This window comes from Oncorhynchus keta, chromosome 1, assembly GCF_023373465.1.
Source record: "Oncorhynchus keta strain PuntledgeMale-10-30-2019 chromosome 1, Oket_V2, whole genome shotgun sequence".
NCBI lineage: Eukaryota > Metazoa > Chordata > Actinopteri > Salmoniformes > Salmonidae > Oncorhynchus > Oncorhynchus keta.
The window spans coordinates 80,441,443-80,463,007 of record NC_068421.1 but is presented as its reverse complement, the minus strand read 5'-3'; the positions used below and the strand labels follow the sequence as shown (position 1 = coordinate 80,463,007).

The window sequence follows — 21,565 nt, the reverse complement described above, 5'->3', positions numbered from 1 at the left end:
ATCCGGGGAGATTACTGTCGGTTGACGACAACCCTCATCGAATATTCAAAGAAGTATTAAAAATAATGAGATGTATGCACCAATCCAAAGAAAGATAGGCGGGAGGAAGACAGCCCGAGGTGCCGACTCCCATTGTTAGGGCGGTTAGACAAGTTTCTTGTCAGTATATCCATATTCTTTGATACACCTACATTCAATAAAGGTACCCACAATGCCCTATGCAAGAATTAACATGGCGTCTATGGTGCTGTTTTGATCATACCGCAATGGTTTTGATCCGTGAATGAAAACAACAAAATACTGAGCAGGAAGATTAAGAGAAATTAGACGCATTTTAGAGCTAAAATCTGCATGTTACAGTAAGGCATTGTATATTATTTTTCATGTTCTGGTGCTTTTGTCGTGTGTCAGTTGTATAGGGTCGGGTGGCTAGTCAAACACTTTATAGAAAGGCTTACCAGCCGCTGGCCAGCTAGCGGATAGATGGCTAACTTGCTAGCTAGCCATTTATCAGGTACTTCGATTTACGAGGTGGCTAGTTAGCTTCCGTTATCAAATACAAACATTTGTCAGGTAGCTAACAAGTCTGCTCTAGCTGCACGGTATTTATTTGTCTAGCTGTTATTTTAAATGTCACTTGCCCCGTTTGTTTCCATCTGCAGTGTGTCTCGCTCCGCGAGAAGGCCCTTGCAGTATATTGTGGGTTGGTTTCGTTTCATAACAAACACAAGTGCTTCAGCCTAGGTTTTTTTCTCAGCTAGCCACTCTTCGTTATATCGTAATAATGTATATTTGCAATAAAATTCGCAAGTTCTATTACTACCCTTTATGCTCTGGTCTAACTACTGTAACCCATGTGTCCATAACTAGGATGTATTTGTTTTGATCAGGCCTTTGTGGCTTCATTGCAAGCTAAATGTTTTGCCACTGGCTACTTTCTCAGTTATTCCTAGCAGATGCAGAATTAGTTCAATATGATATGTTTTGATAGTATTGAGTGTCTATGAATAGTTTAGGCTATTGTTCTTTTAATATCAATGTAAGTAATGCCAAAAATGTATGACTTTCATCTCTTCAGAGTTTCATTGAACTAGCTGCCTCCCCATCCTCAATACAGAGTAGTAGTTTGTTCTCTTCAGCCTGGGTAAGGGAGAGGACTGGATCGTGGCATGGAGGAATCAAAAAGCCCCCTAAAATTAATCAAGCCCTCACGCAATGAGGACAGGGGAGCCACAGCTCCATCCTCCACCAGCTCCAGGTCCCTGAAAGAGGCTCCAGCGACACAGAGAGAGGGGTCTGGCCCCAAGCCTGGCACTGCCTGCCGGAGCAAGGAGAACATCACCACAGCCAGGGAGGACCATAAGGACCAAGGCAGTAACCGTGGGACAGGCAGAGCCTCCACGGCCAGCCCTCAGGACCCAGGGAGAGGGAAGCCACGCAGGCTGACTGGGAGGACCAGCTCTGGGGAGAGGAGGAAGGGGAAGGTGGGACTGGGAGGCCAGCAGCAGGCTTGGCAGGGGGGTGATGCTAGGCCCATGGTGGCTTCAGACAGGAGTCCGGCTGGTGGAGGGAGAGACACAGGGGCAGGTACGGTGTCCAACTCATCTGACGAAGTCCTTACTGCACAGACCAAGACCCCCAAGATGGGGCCGTTGAAGGAGAAGTCACCTGGTGCGTTATTCTATACTTTAGCTACATAACTGTTTCATGTTTGAGCCATTTGCTGCTACAATATGTCCTGTTGCAGTTTTCGTTGTTGTTATATAAACACTTCCTGGTCATAAAATGTGTTATCTACATGCTGACTGTAAGTGAAGAGTTGGTTTGTCTGTGTTTTCAGGTGTGAAGGCCAGTGCTGTGTTGGAGACAGGGCAACCTGCTGTGGAGGGGTCAGCGGTCAATGAAGAGGGTCATGGGAGGAACATGACCTCTGAGCAGAAGCTGGGTCTCAGACAGGCTGAAGATCGCCTGTACAGAGACTACATACACAGACTGGTCAAGGTGAGGCGAGAACATAAGTTACTTCAGTTTATCAGTTGCCTGTATTTACAGTGCCTTCAGAAAGTATTAACACCCCTTAATTTTTTCCACATTTTGTTACAAATTGGGATTAAAATTGATGTAGTTGTCTTTTTTTTTTGTCAATGATGTGCACAAAATACTCACGTCAAAGTGGAAGATTTTTTAAACATGTTTTAAAGATTAGTAAATGCTAATAATCCGTGATTAGATAAGTATTGAACCCCGTGAGTCAATAGATGTTGGAATCACTTTTGGCAGCGATTACAGCTGTGAGTCTTTCTGGGTAAGTCTCTAAGAGCTTCACACACCTGGATTGTTTAAACACTTCAAGCTCTGTCGAGTTGGTTGTTGATATTTGCTAGGAAGCCATTTTAGCCTTGCCATAGATTTTCAAGCAGATGTAATTCAAAACTGTAACTAGGCCACTCAGGAACATTCACTGTCATCTTTTTGTTAGCTTAGCAATATATTTGACCTTGAGTTTTCAGTTATTATCCTGCTGAAAGGTGAATTTGTCCGCTCGTTTCTGTTGGAAAGTTGACTGACCCATGTTTTCCTCTAGGATTTTGCCTGTGCTTAGCTCTTCTATTTATTTTTATCCTTAAAAAACTCTCTAGTCCATGCAGGTGACAAGCATATCCATAACGTGATGCAGCCACCACCATGCTTGAAAATATGAAGACTGGTACTCGGTGATGTGTTGTGTTTTTCCCATACACAATGCTTTGTATTCAGGACAAAAAGCTTGCAGTGTAACTTTAATGCCATATTGCAAACAGGATGCATGCTTCGGAATATTTTTCTCATTCTTTTCATACTTATTGAGTCAATACATTTCAGCTTTGAGTTTTTTTATTAATTTGTAAACAGTTCTTTGAAGAAATCCACTTTGATTATTGTGGGATATTGTGTATGGATCAGTGGCACAAAATCTCAATTAAATCCATTTTAAATTCTGATTATAACGCAACAAAATGTGGAAAAAGTCAAGGTGTGAATACTTCCTGAAGCCACTGTGTTGTCTGTAACAGTTGACTAGAATTTGTGGACACAACTTTACATTTTAAGGCAACTTCTTAGGTCAGATGTCTTATCAACTTGTTGTTTGTTGCTGAGAACCCTCCACCAGGAAAAACAATAACAATGTTAATAGTCAACAGTTCAACACATCGCCGAGGGGTTTAAAAAATAAATAATTTGTATGTGTACAGTGAGGCGCACTATCAGTGACTGGTCTCTCACATATATAATTGGTTTCACTGCTTTCTGTCTCTACAGCGGTCTCCAGAGTACCCTAACTTCCAGTACCTATGCAAGCTATGTTCAATACACATAGAGAACATACAGGGGGCACACAAACACATCAAGGAAAAGAGACACAAGAAGAGCATCATGGTGAGAGAAAAAGTTAGCAACTTTTATTTATTTTGTCATAATTGTCATGTTCTCCAACAACTGATATGTACTGTAACTCGAAAGAAAATCCTAGGCTGTTATTTCCAACTTTGTTATTTCAGAAGTGGAAGTGGTTAATTGAGGTGGACCTTTTTGGTGTATCTGTATACATTCGTACTATTTTGCGGCTTCCTAAGCCTACGTCGGCCATTTTGTATCTCCCCCAAACCCCAAATTCCGTCCACATTCTCTCCAATCAATTAGACAGTGCCATTAGAGGGGATTTGGATTCACCCTGACTTTGTCTCTCTCCCCTGTGATGTGTTTAGGAGAAGCAGGAGGAGAACGAGCTGCGTGCGCTGCCTGCCCCCTCCCCAGCCCAGCTCAGAGCCGTGGACGCAGCCGTCCTTCAGGTCACCCAACAACATGGTATCTCTGACCAGGACTTCCTGATGCGAAAGGAAGTGGTCACCAGGATGGAGATCATCATCCAGCAGCACCTCTCAGGTAACCTAGTTGTTTTTATTTTTTTTAAATGTATTTTTATTTCTCCTTTATTTAACCAAGTAGGCTAGTTGAGAACAAGTTCTCATTTGCAACTGCGACCTGGCCAAGATAAAGCATAGCAGTGTGAACAGACAACACAGAGTTACACATGGAGTAAACAATTAACAAGTCAGTAACACAGAAAAAAAAGAGTCTATATACATTATGTGCAAAAGGCATGAGGAGGTAGACGAATAATTACAATTTTGCAGATTAACACAGGGGTGATAAATGATCAGATGGTCATGTGCAGGTAGAGATACTGGTGTGCAAAAGAGCAGAAAAGTAAATAAATGTAAACAGTATGGGGATGAGGTAGGCAAAATTGTGTAAAGTATTTCTATCCTCCTGTCTCCTTCCTATCATCTAGACTGTTCATCTGCCATGTCTAGATGGTTGAAAGTAGCTTATTGTAAGTATCTGCTTACAGGAGTGGCAAAGGTTCCCAGGGTGGCAATAAACAAATAAAATGCAATAGTAGGGAAATGGTATGAATTAAATCCTGTTGAATGTATGGCATGAATAGAATAGTGTTTAATGTATGGTATGAATAGATCCCTGGTTAATGAATGGTATGAGTATATCCCTGGTTAATGTATGGTATCAATAGATCCCTGGTTAATTAATGGCTTTTGTTGCTGTTATTTTTCTTTTCAGTTTGCGCCCTCCGCCTCTACGGCTCCTGTCTCACCCGATTTGCCTTCAAGACAAGTGACATCAACATTGACGTCACCTACCCCTCCACTGTAAGTCTTGTCTGTTTCTTAACTTCTTATGGGCAGGTGGGACGGTAGCGTCTCACCTGGCCAACATCTGGTGGAATTGCAGAGCGCGAAATTCAAATGACAGAAATATAAATATTTAACATTCATGAAAATACAAGGTTTACATCAAAATAAAGCTTAATTTCTTTTTAATCCAGCCGCTGTGTCATATTTCAAAAAGCCTTCACTGCAAAAGCACACCATGCGATTGTCTGAGGACAGCGCCCTGCATACAAAAGCATGAAAAACATTTTTTAACCAGGCAGGTGCCAGAAATGGCGATATAATAAATGCCTTACCTTTGAAGTTTTTCTTCTGTTGGCACTCCAAAAGGTCCCAGCTACATCACAAATGGTCATTTTGCTCGATTAAGTCATTCTTTATATCCATAGAAACTCAGTTTAGCTGGTGCGCTTAATTCAATAATCCACCGGTTTCCCTCCTTCAAAATCAATCCCAAACGTTACCAATAAACTTATCCAAACAAGTCAAACAATGTTTATAATCAAACCTCAGGTAACCTAATATGTAAATAAATGATAACATTTAAGATGGAGAATAATATATTCATTACCGGAGATAAATAACAAAGAACGCGCTTTCATCCATGCGCATGGAAACACTACAGCCAAAATGGGAGCCACTTAGAAAAACCACAACTTCGAGCTCATTTTTCCAAAAACCAGCCTGAAACTATTTTTAAAGACTGTGGAAGCCCTAGAACTGCAATCTGGGAAGATTTCGCCTCATAAACACGACAGCAATTGAAAACAAGTGTTTTTTTTGGATGGTTTGTCCTCTGGGTTTCGCCTGCCATATCAGTTCTGTTTTACTCAGACATTATTTTAACAGTTTTAGAAACTTTTGAGTTTTCTATCCAAATCTACCAAGTATATGTATGTCCTAGCTTCTGGGCCTGAGTAACAGGCAGGTAACGTTAGGCACGCTTTTCATCCAGACGTGAAAATACTTCCCCCTACCCAAGAGAGGTTAACAACTCACTAATGCAAATTATAATTACGCAATTGCCAGTTTATTTGCTGCACCACCCTGTTCACGAAAATGGTTCGCTCCTACAGACAGTGAGTCATGTGGGCTTGGCTTGCTATATAAAGCAGGCAGACGGGCATCCAGTTACTGTTCGATTGAACGTTAGTAGACCAAACAAGTGACCTTTGAGTGTGGTATGGTCATCTGTGCCATGCGTGCCGGTTCCAGTGTCTCAAACGTCCTCCTGGACTTCTCACGCATGACAGTGTCTAGGGTTTACCGAGAATGGCGCGACAAACAAAAAACATCTTGTCAGTAGCAGTCTTGTGGGTGAAAACAGCTTGTTGATGAGAGGTCAAAGGCGAATCATGCAAGGTAACAGTCGGGCCACAAATGGCGCAGAACGGCATCTCGGAATGCGCAACTCGTCGGTCCTGGTCAGGGATGGGCTATTGCAGCGGACGACCACACCGGGTTCCACTCCTATCAGCTAAAAACAAGAAGAAGCGGCTCCGGGGGGCATGCAATCATCAACACTGGACAATTGAGGAGTGCAGAAACAGTGCCTTGTTCAACGAATCCTGGTTCCTGAGTCAGGATTGTCGAAATCGGCATGAGACCATGACCCCATCCTGCCTGGTGTCAACAGTACAGGCTGGTGGTGGTGCTGTAATGGTGTGTGGAATGTTTTTTTTTCCTGACACATGTTAGGTCCCTTGATACCAATTGAGCAATGATTCAATGGCCCGTAGAATTCAGGCTGTTCTGGAAGCAAAGGTGTGTCCGACCCAGTACTAGGTGCACCCATCGGACACACACTACCTAATAAATTGGCCACTGAGTGTAAATGCGAAGTGTGCAGGTGTTAAATGCAATGTGGGTGCAAGTCAAATGATTGTAAGATCAGTGGTAATCAACGTAGGAAACAGGAAGGAGGTTATTCAAGACTATTGGGACACAGCCTTGATTTGCATTACTGCCTTATTGTCAGTCTGTATCGGATGATCTCTGATCGCTTTCACCTTGATTGTCTTGGATAGGATTTAACTGATTGGGTATATTTATCAGTTAGACAGGACTCCTAGACAGGACTCTAAAACAGGACTCAAATGAACTGTGGACTGAATATGATTTGCCTCCACTCCTGTTAGGTCTTTGGGTTCTAGGCTGCGGTCACAGTAAAAGCACTTTGACTGCTGCTGATGATGTATAAACTGCTTTATGAAGACGTGATTGAATTTAATATGATAAATGTTGATGCCTTGACTCTTAATATTGTATTTAATGTTTTTGTCTCTCTAGATGACTCAACCAGATGTGCTGATACAAGTATTGGAAATCGTGAAGAACAGTGGTGTGCTAAACACACACACACACACACACACACACACACACACACACACACACACACACACACACGCAGTGTTGAGAGAGACTGTAAATTCAGCATAAGAAGCTATATTGAGTTATTTGTTAGCTTGGAGAGCTCATATTAACCACCTCGAATGAAGGTTATGAGAAAATTAATAGAAATCCGAACTAATGCACAGTAGTTTTAATACAAACACCTTTGATAAATTAGATTGTTTAATCCTTTTCAGGTGTTAAGCTATGTAAATTAGGTAGCCAGCCAGGAGATAATTGTGTTGGGTTTGGGAGCAGTCAAAGAATGTTGGCCTTTCTTTTTCCAGCTCAATATTCTGAGGTTGAGTCTGACTTTCACGCCAAAGTTCCGGTAGTGTTTTGCAGAGATGTCAACAGGTCAGTGGAAGGTTAATTCTACTGTTTTCTATGAGCTCTACTGTTATCCATTTACAAACTACTTTTTTGAAATATCCTCTGAGTTAGTTGTTCCTGGGTGCATTTTTAATACCTGGGTACAGCATAGCAAAACATTTTGCAACAGAATAAAAAATGAGAGTTCCTTATTGGACAAGTTCAGGTAACCCATCTCTGCTTCAGTACGTTTTCTTCTGTTTGGTGTCTAATGAATACAACCCTGATCCGTGTGTTGTATCTCCACAGTGGGTTGATGTGCAAGGTGAGTGCAGGTAATGATGTGGCCTGCCTCACCACCAACCACCTGGCTGCCCTAGCTAGACTGGAACCCAGACTGGTGCCTCTGGTCCTGGCCTTCCGCCTCTGGGCTAAGGTAAGGCTGGTCTAGGGAAAATAGTATTTTATGGATACCAGCATATGATATAAATAGCATCTGTCTAGTTAACGCTAGTGCTTTTAGTGGAAATAGCAAATGTAACTAAATGTATTGGCCTTTGATGACTGAACCAGCATTTATGTGTAGAGTGGATTTCATTGTAAATTATATGGTTGCTTTACATAACTTAGCATATTGTCGCTTTAGTGGTTTTGATGACAACGACAGCCCCTGACCAGAGAGAATGTGTTCTTAATGACTTACCTGATTTAAATAAAGATTATCGTTTGTGTGCTTGTTTTTCCCTCTAGTTGTGCCACATTGACTGCCAGGCAGAAGGGGGAATCCCGTCCTACTCCTTCTCCCTCATGGTCATCTTCTTCCTCCAACAACGCAGAGAGCCCATCCTTCCTGTCTACTTTGGCTACTGGGTAGGTGACACCACACACAGGTCGATATTTTATTAAAATAGTCACCACTATTGCTGCACACATTTGAACTGATTCATTTTCTTTCAGGTCATATTTTTTTTGCTTTTGTTTAAGATGTTTTTACTGTGCTTGTTGCTGTTTTTTGTTAATGCTGTTTCTAACTTTGTGCTTGATTTCAGATCGAAGGCTTTGATGTGAAGGCTGTGGATGAGTACCATCTAACAGGGATAGAGATGGATATATTTGTGGGGTGGGAGCACCGGCCCCCCAGTACAGAGGGACGGGGGGACGGCAGGGGGGAAGGAGGGAAGGTCAAGCCTGAGCAGAAGAAACCAGCTATGAAGAACCAGCATACAGAGGGAATGGTGAGTACTCTCGACAAGGCTTTCATTTTATTTTTCAAATAAAGTTTTTTCATTTAAGAAATGATATGACTGCATATTGTAATATGTTTACATTCTGCAGTGCTAAAAGCAGAGTTCAAAGGACTGAGTGCATCCCCTTTTCTCAGGAGTGCTACAAAGCATTCTATTGGTGTGTTAGCTGGACTGATTACTCACCATATTTCTTACACCAGTCCATTTACTTTTTTATCAATGCCACCTATGGCGTTGAGTGCCTCTGTTTTTCTTTGTGGTTACTGTCCATGTAGTCTTAGGCTTCGTTCATATGTCCCATCTCACTCTGTTCTCGCTCTGCTCCCTCTCAGACGCGCCTGGCCCTGGACCTGGGTAAGGGGGTGTCCCTGGGCCAGCTGTGGCTGGAGCTGCTTCGGTTCTACACTCTGGAGTTCGCCCTGGAGGAACGCATCATCAGCATCCGCCTCAAAGAGCTCCTCTCCAGAGAGATGAAGAACTGGCCCCGACGAAGGCTGGCCATCGAGGGTAAGACTGAGGGAGAGAGACCACTAAAAAGACAGGTTGGCCATTAAGGGTAAGACTGAGGGAGAGAGACCAATAAACAGACAGGTTGGCCATCAAGGGTAAGACTGAGGGAGAGAGACCACTAAACAGACAGGTTGGCCATCGAGGGGAAGACTGAGGGAGAGAGACCAATAAACAGACAGGTTGGCCATCAAGGGTAAGACTGAGGGATAGAGACCAATAAACAGACAGGTTGGCCATCAAGGGTAAGACTGAGGGAGAGAGACCAATAAACAGACAGGTTGGCCATCAAGGGTAAGACTGAGGGAGAGAGACCACTAAAACAGACAGGCTGGCCATCGAGGGAGAGACTACTGAACAGACAGGCTGGGGAGGGAGAGGGAGACGGACCACTGAACAGACAGGCGGGCCATCGAGGGAGAGACTACTGAACAGACAGGCTGGGGAGGGAGAGGGAGAGAGACCACTGAACAGAGTATTGAGAGTTGAAACATTCAGAATGTTGCAGATAGAAATGTAATGAACAGAGCTGACATGATCAATCAATTATGGCATAATGGGTGGACCGGCAACCATTGTGAGTGTACCCATAGGAGCAAAGCAGGAAGTGTAACTATCAATTTGTGCTGTGATTCAACTCAAATGTCATTACAAACAATACATACAATTGCATGAACCACATCAGTTAACATCATTTGAATGAACATTCTATTTTACCATGGAAATTATTGCATCACAATACTAGACAGCCATTGTGAGTGTACCAATGAGTTTACCTGTTAAATTGCCAGGGTTAGAGGTTCCAAGCCCATTCTGTTCATTCTTATTTCTATGTGACTCCCCCACACACAATTCTAAATGGCAGACAGTCAGATTTGTTTTCTATATGACTAGCTCCCTTTGATTGTTACCACTTTTGTCCTTTCTACTTGTCTCCCTCAATGAGACTGCTGACTTACTAGGTGTGAATAGCTTAAAGTAATGTAGTGGAGTCAGAATCAACTTTTTTTTCATGGCTAGTTATTTTAGTCAGTTTCTACACACCACTGCTTTACCACCTTTAAACTTATCCTCTTCTATTTCTTCTCAGATCCGTTTGCCCTGAAGAGGAATGTTGCCCGCAGCCTGAACAGTCAGATGGTCTTTGAGTACGTCCAGGAGCGCTTTCGTACTGCCTACAAATACTTTGCCTGCCCGCAGAGCAAGGACAGGGACACAGGAGGGCGCCAGAGAGGCAAGAAGACATGCAAACATGGCGACATGAAACCGGAGGAAGGAGACGGAAAGGGAGAAGAGGTGGCTGAGAAGAGTGGAGGTGGAGAGCGCAATGGGAAAGAAGGGAACAGTCTGAGCTCTGAGACAGGACAGATGGAGGATGATGAGTTTGAAAGTGATGAAGAGGTTGGAGCAGAGCGGGCATTAAACGCTGGCCTTATGGACTTGGTCCTCAGTGAGGGGTACAGTTCTACAGATGGGATTGGAGCTGAGCCTGGCGCTACCCTGGAGTATTCCTCCGCCTCCCCCTCGCCCCAGAACGGCCTGCTGGACAGTGATGAAGAGGGGGAAGAGGAAGTTAAGCCTGTGTTTAAGATGCAGGGACATATTCCACCAGAGGACCTGCATTATATATTTGACAGGATGATCTTCACAGGAGGAAAGGTACCTGTACAAAATGCTTTTTTGATTGTTTTGAATTGGATAATGAAAATTCTAGACTTGCTTTGACAGAAGTTTAGTGTAAGTTCCAGAATTAAGTTCACAGGCTTTGCTTAATTATCTTTATTTATTTTCTCTGCAGCCTCCTACAGTCGTGTGCAGCATCTGTAAGAGAGATGGCCATCTGAAGGACGATTGTCCTGAGGACTTCAAGAAGATCGAGCTCAAACCGCTGCCTCCCATGACCGGTCGCTTCAGAGACATCCTGGATGGCCTTTGTAGACTCTGCTACCGTAAGTCATTTACTGCTTAACATCATTCTGCTGTCTTGGAAGGAGTTTGTTTGAGTGATTATGTCCAGATTTTGTCCAAGCAGATCTTCTATATTATAGAGCTAAGACATGTCTTGAACACTACACTGGTAAAACCTGTATATATAGACTTCACATGCACAAATAGGAATACTCAAACACGTTAAATATACTTTTTCTGATTGTTTGTAGATGAGCTGTCCCCCTCTCTTGGAGAGCAGCAGAAGAGAGAGCAGGTCATGAGTAGTCTGGAGAGGTTTATACGAAAGGAATACAATGGTACGTACAGAACTAAATTGCATATGTAACAGCAGTTCACAAGAATATGGAAGTTACCTACATCCTGTAGTACAACCTCGGTATTATAAACATCTATGATATCATCACACAGACGAGGCCCAGCTGTGTTTGTTTGGCTCCTCCAAGAACGGCTTTGGTTTCCGTGACAGTGACCTGGACATCTGCATGACCTTGGAGGGCCACGACACCGGAGAGGTACGTGGGCTCACTGTGATTGGTGTCCATTTTGAATATTGAAACTCATTCCCGCAGGTCTTTGACTCCCCAGTCATTCTGAGATGTATATCTGTCTATCCCTCTACTCAACAGAAGTTGAACTGCAAAGAGATCATCGAAGACCTAGCCAAGGTGCTAAAGAAACACGCAGGTAAAAGAGGTTCTTTCATAGCACATTACATTGACCCCTTTCAGGATGTGTGGTTTGACTATTTGTTATGAATGCAGACTGTCATATTTTGTGACTTGGTGATTGATGACCTGTGTTTTCCTCTGTCAGGTCTGAGGAACATCCTGCCTATTACGACAGCCAAAGTGCCGATTGTGAAGTTTGAACACAGACCGAGCGGACTGGAGGCAGACATCAGCCTCTACAATACGCTAGTGAGTAAACGGAGATCATTACTTAACGTTACAGATAGCCATAACAAGGACTGGTAAGGGACAGAGTACTATCATTGGGTAACATGTCCTTTGTATGTCAAGCTAAGTTGCTGTGTAATCAGTGATTGTGTACTATCCATCTGTATGGATTCATTGGTGTCGCTCCTCTTTCAGGCTCAACACAACACCAGAATGCTGGCTACCTACGCGGCTCTAGACCCGCGCGTGCAGTTCCTGGGATACACCATGAAGGTGTTTGCGAAGCGCTGCGACATAGGTGACGCGTCCAGAGGAAGTCTGTCGTCCTATGCATACATCCTCATGGTGCTCTACTTCCTGCAGCAGAGAAAGCCCCCCGTCATCCCTGTTCTCCAAGAGGTACTGTTCACTTACCCTCTGCTAACCCTTGTTACAGGTCCATCCTGTTATAGCCAGTCAGTGTGGATTTAGCTGACACCAACAGAAGCCACTCAGTCTTTGTAAAAGCTTTAGGAAATAACCCAATGTCCACCTGTTCCTTAGGTCTTTGACGGACATACTGTACCACAGAGGATGGTGGATGGTTGGAATGCCTTCTTCTGTGATGACCTCGAGGAACTGGTGAGTTAATTCATCAACGCAACTGAATGTAGCAAATCCTACACACACCTGCCTCTCCTAAATGATGACCTTGAATACGTTTGTTGTTTTGCTTACTCGTCATTGTAGTCTAAAGCATTCTATTAAAGAGTTCTGATAAAGCTCGCTGTCCCTTGTCCTCCCTCATAGCGTCGTCATCTGCCAGAGCTGCAGCAAAACAGTGAGTCTGTGGGGGAGCTGTGGCTGGGCCTACTCAGGTTCTACACCGAGGAGTTTGACTTTAAGGAGCATGTCATTAGCATCCGCCAGAGGAAACGACTCACCACCTTCGAGAAGCAGTGGACCTCCAAGTGCATCGCTATTGAAGGTAGTGAAACTTTCCTTCTCATTCACATGGTTGTGATGATGAAAGGACCGATTGATCACTGGTTACTTTTTGTTTGTTCCTTAGATCCCTTTGACTTGAATCACAATCTTGGTGCTGGAGTTTCTCGCAAAAGTAAGTGAACTATGTGTCCTCAATAGGGTTGCAACGTTTCAGGAACTTTCAATAAATTCCCTAGTTTACCCGAAATCCTGGTTGGAGGTTGTCAGGAGATAATGAGCAGGATATCCGGAATACGCCATCCAGGATTTCTGGAAAATCACAGAATTTATTGAGAGTTTTGCCACCTTACTCCTAAGTTATCCTTATCAGGCCAAGTATGTATCTTCTACCACAGTATGTCAGTGATTATGGTCTGTGCTCCAGGTAGTAGTTCAGTGATCATGGTCCCCAACACACCCCTTCTCTGTCTCTCCTTAGTGACTAACTTCATCATGAAGGCCTTTATCAACGGCAGGAAGCTGTTTGGTACTCCCTTCTACCCCCAGCCTGGCTTGGAGGCGGTACGGCACACACTAGATACAGGGCTGTATTCAGAGTGCTGATATAGGATCATTTTTGCCTTTTTTAAATGATGATGAACAAGAGGTTGGACCTGATCCAAGATCCGCACTCTGAGACCCGTTGTAATTATGGGCATTGTTGCCCGGGCTGTACACTGTTGATGTCAAATTATTCCATTTGTCTAACATTGTTTCTTCTGTGGTGCAGTACTACTTCTTTGACTCCAAGGTGCTAACGGACGGGGAGCTGGCACCTAATGACAGGTGCTGTCGGGTCTGTGGCAAGATCGGCCATTATATGAAGGACTGCCCCAAGAGACGCAGGTACACTGGGAGAGAACATCAGTGAGTTTCTTTCGGAACTAGCGTGTGTGTGTGTATGTGTGTGTGTGTGACAGACCTGGGTTCAAATACTATTTGAAATAATTCCAGGTGGGAGGGCTTTGCACTTTTGAGACTTTTTGTTGCATGGGTTCTGTTGGAAGGACGAGCTCAATCAAGCACAGATACAGTATTTGAAATGATTTATAATAGTATTTGAACCTATGTCAAGTGGTGGCTGCATGTTTGAATGAGCTAATCCTCTGCTTCTCTGTGTGTGTCTGTCTGAACAGGGGGATGAGGAAGAAGGAGAACGAGAAAGAGGAGGATGTGAAGGAGGGAGATGATCATGAGCTGCGGGAGCGTCGCTGTTTCCAGTGTGGTGACATGGGTCACGTACGGAGGGACTGCCAAGAGTACCGTCATCTTAGACAGAGAGCCGCAGTGGGACTAGGTACACACACACACACCTGATCGAGGGTGTATCCGCTAGGAAGAAAACAGAAATTAAACAGGGAGGGACATACCTGAATTTGTCGAATAGAAACTCCTGTTTTCGTTGCCAAACCTTTTTCTGTTTGGAGTAAACTGTTTCTGTCGCAAAGGGTTTTGCAACTGTTTGCTACCGTCTTGGTCTAATAATTACACCTCTGGGGTGAATTCATTACGTAAACAGTCTACCATTTGAGAAGCAAACAGAGCAAAACAAGAGTTTCATTTGGACAAATTCAGGTAGGAATGTAACGATTCACCGATACGCATTGGTCCCCAATTCAAATGTTTAAGATACAAGTGTATCGGTCTGCGGACCCTAAACCGATCCAAATGTAGCATGCATCAGTCAGATGTCATTTAGGTTGTCATCTGTGAGCTGATTTACTGGAATAAAAGTAAGCTATCGGAGAGACAAGTGGCTGTTGGCCTACCTGCTGAACAGGGCTTAAAATGGAGTTTATTTTGATTATTCAGGTTCACCATCAGCAATATTTTTGGTAGTTTTGCTTCGAACAATCAGTGTGAAGTTAATTATTTCATAACGAGGACGGCTATCACTTTTTATAAATATATATTTTTTTTACCCCGTTTGCTCCCCAATTCCGTGGTCTCCAATTAGTAGTTAGTCTTGTCTCATCGCTGCAACTCCCATACGGACTCAGGAGAGGCGAAGGTCGAGAGCCGTGCGTTCTCTGAAACCTAACCAAGCCCCACTGCTTCTTGACACAATGCCCACTTAACCGGGAAGCCAGCCACACCAATGTGTCGGAGGAAACACCGTACACCTGGCGACCGTGTCAGCGTGCATGCGCTTGGCCTGCTACAGGAGTCGCTAGTGCGCGATGGGACAAGGACATCCCTATCGGCCAAACCCTCCCCTAACCCGGACGACGCTGGGCCAATTGTGCGCCCCCCCATGGGTCTCCCGGTCGCGGGCGGCTGCAACAGCCTGGATTCAAACCCAGAATCTCTAGTGGCACAGCTAGCATTGCGATACAGTGACTTAGACCACTGCTCCACTCGAGAGGCCAGCAATCACTTTTGTGAGTCGCACTGCATGGCCAAAACTAGAGATGACGAGAAGATCAATCTGTAAAAACGGTTAAAACCATTTGATTTTGAGATGGGAGTGAAATCCAAAGTTGTGCTATATATTCATTGGGTATGTCTGAGCTAATTTGTAAAAAATAACAATCTCAGACAGATCAAGCTCCAAGAGTCCCAACTCATGAGCTCCATCAGCAGCAGATTTTTAATTTAGAATGGAAAATGAATGTGTTTGTGCAACAAATGTTAGTATATTGAATCGTATTGCATCGAATCGCATCGATTTGTTCTGTATTCAAACCGAATGGCACCGAATCGTTTCAAACTAAAACTTATCATTCCTGTATTGTATAGTAGCCCATGTACAGTATGTAATGTTAGTTGTTGATTTAAAGACCTGTGTTTTGTCATGACTACTACCTCCCAGCAGAGGACAGCAGTGGCTCGATGACTGAGTGATGTAATGGTTTGCTTCCGTTTCCTCCAGTTCCCCACATGGTGCAAGCCATGGTGAGCTCCCAGTCAATCCCCATCCCCCAGCCTCCACAGGACCGCCCCGGACGCACCAGACAACCCTCCGAATGTGTGAGTACAACTCTGTTGTCTCTCTCCCTGAGCCACCCTAACCATGTTCAAACATGCTACAGCTTGCTTCTTTATCTATCAGTACAGACCTCTATGTATGGTGAAGCCTTTTAATTGATTTCTCTCTTTCCCTTCCTGTATTTTTCCCTTCCTGTATTTCCCTCTACATCCTTACCCTGCTGTCCCCCGCCCCCTCCTCAGTCTGATTCCCACCAAACTCCGCCCTACTCCCCCCAGCCCAACCTGTTCTCCCAGGGTTCCAGCCAATCCTCCAGCTCCCCCCAATCCTCCTCCTCCAAGACCTCCGCTGGAGTGGGACCCCCTAAGCAGCCCCAACACCCCCAGGTTCCCCTTTCTCTCTTTGGCTTCCCTCCCTCCCACCCGGGCCAGTACCACCACTCTGCAGCTCTCACTGCTCTGGGACTGCTGCCGTCCCACCACAACCAGCACCAGTCTCATCAGTCCCAGGGGCACCAGGCTCATCACCAACACCACCACCCCTCCAACTCCTGGCCCATCCACGGCCCCATCCTCCAGACTTCCAGTGGCCCTGGTGGGCCCTCCCCGCCCGGCCTTAAATTCCCTCTGCGCCAGGCCCCTGGCCCAGGGAATGGGAACACAGGGCCAGGGGGCTCTTTGGGGGGTGGCAGCCCTAGCCCTATGAACCTAAACGACCCTAGCATCATCTTCGCCCAGCCGGCGGGGAGGCCCATGGGCCTGGGAGGAGGGCAGGGACGGGACAGGCACTGGCACAACCACCTGGCACAACAGGGGGCAATGGTGGCTAACGGCACTGTGGGGAAGTCAGGTACACACTGGGTGTCTCTGTCTGGGCTCTTTCTGTCTCTGCTCTTTCTGTCTCTGCTAGTTGTCAGAACAGTCTGTCTTCGTTTGTTTGTCTGACTAACTGGTCAGATTCTGTCCTTGTCTTTAGCAGTAACTGTCTGTTTCCTTGTTAACTGTGCTGATTGTGTGGTCAGGTAAGAGACACCAGTGGTTTTGAGCTACACACTTAATTCACTGTGCACTTCAACTGGTGCTGGGTCAGAAGGATGATATCAAATTATTGTGGTTGGCTGAGCAGTTTCTTGTTTAAATTTTCCATTTATGTTTTGTGGACCAAATTTAAAGACCTCCCTTTCCCTGTAGACCCAGGCTACAAGACCCAGTTTGGGGGTGTGAGCCAGCAGGGATCTAGGACCTGGGAGCACAGCAATGCGGCCCACTACTCCCTGTCCCCGTCCTGGCCTTACCGCATGCCACAGAACTTCATCCAGCAGGGCAACGGGGGCTACCCACAACCCGGCAAACCCTTCATGTCCCAAGGTAAGAGGCTCTGCGACAGAGAGATGTGAATTAGAGGTCTTCATGGTTTCAACAGACCTGAAATCCCGAGATCTGACCCGGGACCCAATCGGGTCCTGGCCCTAAAATCTGACTTTTGGCTCGGATCTGGGTCGGGTCTGACGTAATTGTCACGGGTACCAGGTATGTGCAATTAAAATGTATTACCGTTGGTCCCGATTTGGACCCGTCTACTGTTAATTACCCTTGTCTACTGTTAATTACCCTTGTCTACTGTTAATTACCCTTGTCTACTGTTGATTACCCTTGTCTACTGTTGATTACCCTTGTCTTCTGTTAATTACCCGTTGTCTACTGTTGATCGTGAAGATTGAGTCCTTTTTCATTGAAGTATAATGAAAGTTAGAGGAGAAAGAGAAAAGTGAAAAGAAGTCGACAAGGGGAACGTCCTCAGGGACAAGTTGTGATATTGTAGTTGACAAATATGAGAAAAATGTTGGCACAGCCAAATGGACTGTGTGCAATTCGCTATTCAGGTTTGATGCATATTTCTCCCTTATTTATTTTCATTTATCGTCCAGTCCATTATTGTTTATTTATTACTATTGTAGGTCTATTTTAAATATCTAAACCAGTTCTTTAAATTACCAATGCAAAAAGTGTTTTATTTTGTTGAACATTTTTTGTCAACGAAAACGTATCTATATTTTTGTGCTATGTATTTAGTTTAAGGCTAAAAGTAGGCCTGTTGTAAAAGAAATAGCATTAACCTATTACTGTCATTTGTTGGGTAGGCCTGCGGTAGGCAGTCACCTTTGTTGTTATTGAATTTAGTGCGGCAATATTCATATTTTCCCAGTGAACAGGGACTTACTTTTGATATTATCCTAATAAAGTTAAGCAACTTTTGTGATTGTTTGGTGTGGTATGCCTATTCGGCTTAGGTACTGCAGACCTATGAAGGCAGTGCACACCGAGAGTTGAACTTGAGGTGAGGAAGAATGTTTTATGCCTACCGGAGTTACACCTTTAATCTAACATTATAATACTTATCTTTATAAAAACACATTTGGATAGAAAATGTAGAAATAAAGCTACCGCATCAGCCTATATCTGTTTAGTAATCTGACAAGGATTTAAAAGATGTCGGGAACATGGCGCTGGAGTATTGCCAAATCTCCCCCTCAGAATCCCCCCCGTGTTCTTCATTGCTGCGATTTGCTTGCTAGTTGAGATTTCTGCCCTTCACTCATTTGTCAGTTTAGCCTACATTCACTGATCTTAGTAGCAGAACGCATTTTTGTCTGCAGTTTTCGGTTTGGCTATTTGTTTCAAGTGTATGTGGCGGTTCTAGCTTGTATAGCGCCCTGGGCGAACCCCCCCGTCAGCGCAGACACCCCTGGGGCGCCCCGTGCTACCCCCGGCAAGATGCCGCCATGGGCGGCTGCCCTTGTCGCGTACCTAAATCCGCTACTGATTTTTGTATTGGTCTATAAATAAATCTCTTTGCCAAAATTCGTCATCTCTCCCATGTCTTATTCGACTAGTATTTTTGAAAGTCAATGGATTATAATTCAGCCATAGTTGTTCTGAAAGGTTTATTGCTTGCCAACATTTTACTCCCTCCATGTTTAATAAAACACACATGAATTAATTATACATTTTTGGTTGCCTATCCTGACTTGATAGCCACAAAATTAAGGAAATTAGAAGGGGGGAGATTTTCGGCACAACACCGGCATACCTATCTTTTCTGTTGTTCTAGGGCTAGGCCTAAGCTCGTCTCTAAAGATAAAAAAAAAAAAATTGCAAAGTATAGTCCATACGCTACACGTCGAAACACAACTAATATTTTTTTTAAATAATTAGTTATAGGCAGTTTTTAAGGACACGTAACTGTAGTTAATTTGACCAACATCGCTTGTTTATTGATGGCGCTGGCAGCACCCAATTGGATATTTTAAATGGCTTTCTTTAGAATCTAAACGGGTGTCTCGGAACCTGAACCAGCATGGGTCTGTTTGGGTCAGTTTCAAACTGTCCTTTTCGGAAACGGGTCGGTCTATCTTTGAGTCCATTCAGAACGGGTGTCCGTTTAAAAAATACAATTAATTATTGCATATCTGGTGGGGTGGGAAAGCCACGGATCCACCTCTCATTTAGTATAGTTTGTAATACTTCATTGATTGGTCTACTCTAAATAATTCTCCCATTCGATCTTACAAAAATGCCCCTACTGTAGTTAATTTTACTTCCTTCTTTGTCTTGGCCCCGCCCCAGGTTCTGTGGTGCACCCCAATCAGCATTTCCCGCTCCTCCCCCACGGACGACATCACGTCAATCTCAACTACATCCAGCAGAAGAAATGAATTGTGAACTCTGCTCCCATAGCATCTTCTTTCATTTAGGCGTTATGGTCCTTCACCCTGACAAAACAAAAACTATATAATCTTAACTTTTCATCATCTGGTCACAATACTTTTTTTAATGAATTTTATCATTTTTGTACAGTTTTTACGTGTTTTGTCTCATTACATTGATTTGTAATACAAATGTTAAATATTTTAATACCCCCATTTCTGAAGGGGTCCAAAAAGTGTTTTTATTTTGTGTAAAGGAGGGAAAATGATCCTTTATTTTTATTAGCTGTGTTCATACTTTGCTTGCTTAAGGATAAAAGCTTTGAATAGACATTTGTTCAAACAAAAAACAACATTTTAACATGCCCACTCCTATCAGATAATTATGTAGTGCCAAAAATACCTATAGTAAGGGGGAAAAAAATAAGAAAACAATAAGAAAAAAAACAAAGCCATAAAAAATAAATAAAGTTAAATCAAACATTTTGTTTTTGGTGACATTATTTGTTGACTGCAGACAATTTCGGTAATTTTCCTAAGCATCTTAAGTCTTTTCCTGTTCTAAAAGTATTTCCAATAGAGATTCTTAATCTGTTTTTGTTTTTTTATATATTTTTAATTGTATGCCCTGATATAGCCTGGTCAGGACCGCAAACCACGGCCGCTCTACATACAATTCATTATAGTATCAATACACATAATTTATGATTGGTGAGTTTTATGATTTTACTCATTGTATGAGTACAGATGTTTACAATCCAGCTTTAGTAATAATGTCCAGAACTGCAGTTGCTCTACTACTAAAGCATGAGTTTAATCAACAGGGCATGGACTCTTATCGACTTTTATAGCAAAGTCACTGTACTATTATTATTCATATTGTTCATTGATAGTAAACTTTACTTTGTGTCATGGATTTCTGCTATTACATAATGGTAATGTGGTTGTCACCAAAGTTAACCTTTTCCTAGAAAAGACCCTGCGGTGTATTTACTCGGAACTAAACTGGCCTTAATGCTGGAGGGATCGGCTGAACTTTTCCAGTAAGGAACTCTTGTTTTGCAACAGTTTCCTATGGTATGCACTAATGAATACACCCCTGGCATGTGTTTTTCTCAATGTTCAATGGCAGGAGCTAGGACTTCTCCTATTTGCCTCAGGAAATAATAACCACCTATATTGCACTTGTAATTTAGTGTTCATTCCCTTCCATACGTTTGTAGGGTTTCATAGTCTAAATCAAACAATCTTTTATTTATCTCCTCTGTAAACACTCGCATCCTTGTGGGTGAGGGTCAAGTAATAGTGGATACAAATACAAATTGTAATAAAAATGAATCGGGACATAAACTATTACTATAGTAATAGCTTAAACTATTTAAACTTGCATGGCACAAGACTTGGAGCTTGGAATCACGCAGTTCTATGATCAGTGTGGGCAATTAGGGTATTTTTATTATAACACGTGTAATTTAGGTAGCAGCACCGAACATCGCCAAACTGCCTAAATTAAACTTGCTATAGTGCAAGTTGTATATGTACTGCAATGCATACGTGACATGACAACATGCAGAAGACCCAATGTCAGTTTGAATGCACTATGGGATATGCAAAACACACATTTTCAATTTGCACTATTATAATACTTTATTTATTTTTATTTTATTTCACCTTTTATTTAACCAGGTAGGCCAGTTGAGAAAAAGTTCTCATTTACAACTGCGACCTGGCCAAGATAAAGCAATGCAGTGGGACATCAACAACAACACAGTTGGACATAAACGACCTTAGTCAACAACACAATATAAAAATCTATGAATAGTGTGTGCAAATGTAGAAGATTAGGGAGGTAAGGCAATAAATAGGCCATAGAGGTGAAATAATTACAATTTAGCGTTAACACTGGAGTGATGTGCAAGTAGAGCTACTGC

At 43.4% G+C, this 21,565-nt stretch overlaps 1 protein-coding gene across 7 annotated transcripts; it reads left to right on the top strand.

Annotated features, from left to right (window-relative positions):
* The first annotated feature begins 97 nt into the window (after positions 1 to 97).
* On the top strand, positions 98 to 20,120 carry LOC118393474 (terminal uridylyltransferase 4-like). Of its 7 annotated transcripts, none has more exons than XM_035786177.2 (29): positions 98 to 202; positions 1,079 to 1,671; positions 1,841 to 2,001; positions 3,301 to 3,429; positions 3,747 to 3,924; positions 4,621 to 4,709; positions 7,020 to 7,071; positions 7,409 to 7,478; positions 7,743 to 7,869; positions 8,184 to 8,303; positions 8,483 to 8,668; positions 9,013 to 9,187; positions 10,278 to 10,846; positions 10,986 to 11,136; positions 11,347 to 11,433; positions 11,546 to 11,649; positions 11,764 to 11,821; positions 11,951 to 12,054; positions 12,229 to 12,432; positions 12,577 to 12,654; positions 12,823 to 13,000; positions 13,085 to 13,132; positions 13,439 to 13,521; positions 13,730 to 13,866; positions 14,136 to 14,296; positions 15,872 to 15,969; positions 16,171 to 16,777; positions 17,119 to 17,295; positions 19,555 to 20,120. In XM_035786177.2, exons 2-29 carry the CDS (start codon positions 1,170 to 1,172, stop codon positions 19,641 to 19,643), a joined length of 4,722 nt encoding a protein of 1,573 aa, XP_035642070.1. In that variant the 5' UTR covers positions 98 to 202; positions 1,079 to 1,169; the 3' UTR covers positions 19,644 to 20,120. The 7 variants fall into 7 exon arrangements, with proteins under 7 accessions (XP_035642070.1, XP_035642115.1, XP_035642081.1 ...); XM_035786222.2 differs by lacking the exon at positions 98 to 202 and adding an exon at positions 210 to 359 and having other exon boundaries at positions 3,301 to 3,417; positions 13,730 to 13,845; XM_035786188.2 differs by lacking the exon at positions 98 to 202 and adding an exon at positions 210 to 359 and having other exon boundaries at positions 3,301 to 3,417.
* The last annotated feature ends 1,445 nt before the right edge of the window (positions 20,121 to 21,565 follow it).

What these genes read in the sequence shown, in the direction of transcription:
- LOC118393474 (XM_035786177.2), top strand. Translation starts at nt 1,170, where the DNA reads ATGGAGGAATCAAAAAGCCCCCTAAAATTAATCAAGCCCTCACGCAAT. An exon ending in TTTTGCAGAGATGTCAACAG is followed by an intron (nt 7,479 to 7,742) that starts GTCAGTGGAAGG and finishes GTATCTCCACAG; the next exon opens with TGGGTTGATGTGCAAGGTGA. An exon ending in GGTGCTAAAGAAACACGCAG is followed by an intron (nt 11,822 to 11,950) that starts GTAAAAGAGGTT and finishes TTCCTCTGTCAG; the next exon opens with GTCTGAGGAACATCCTGCCT.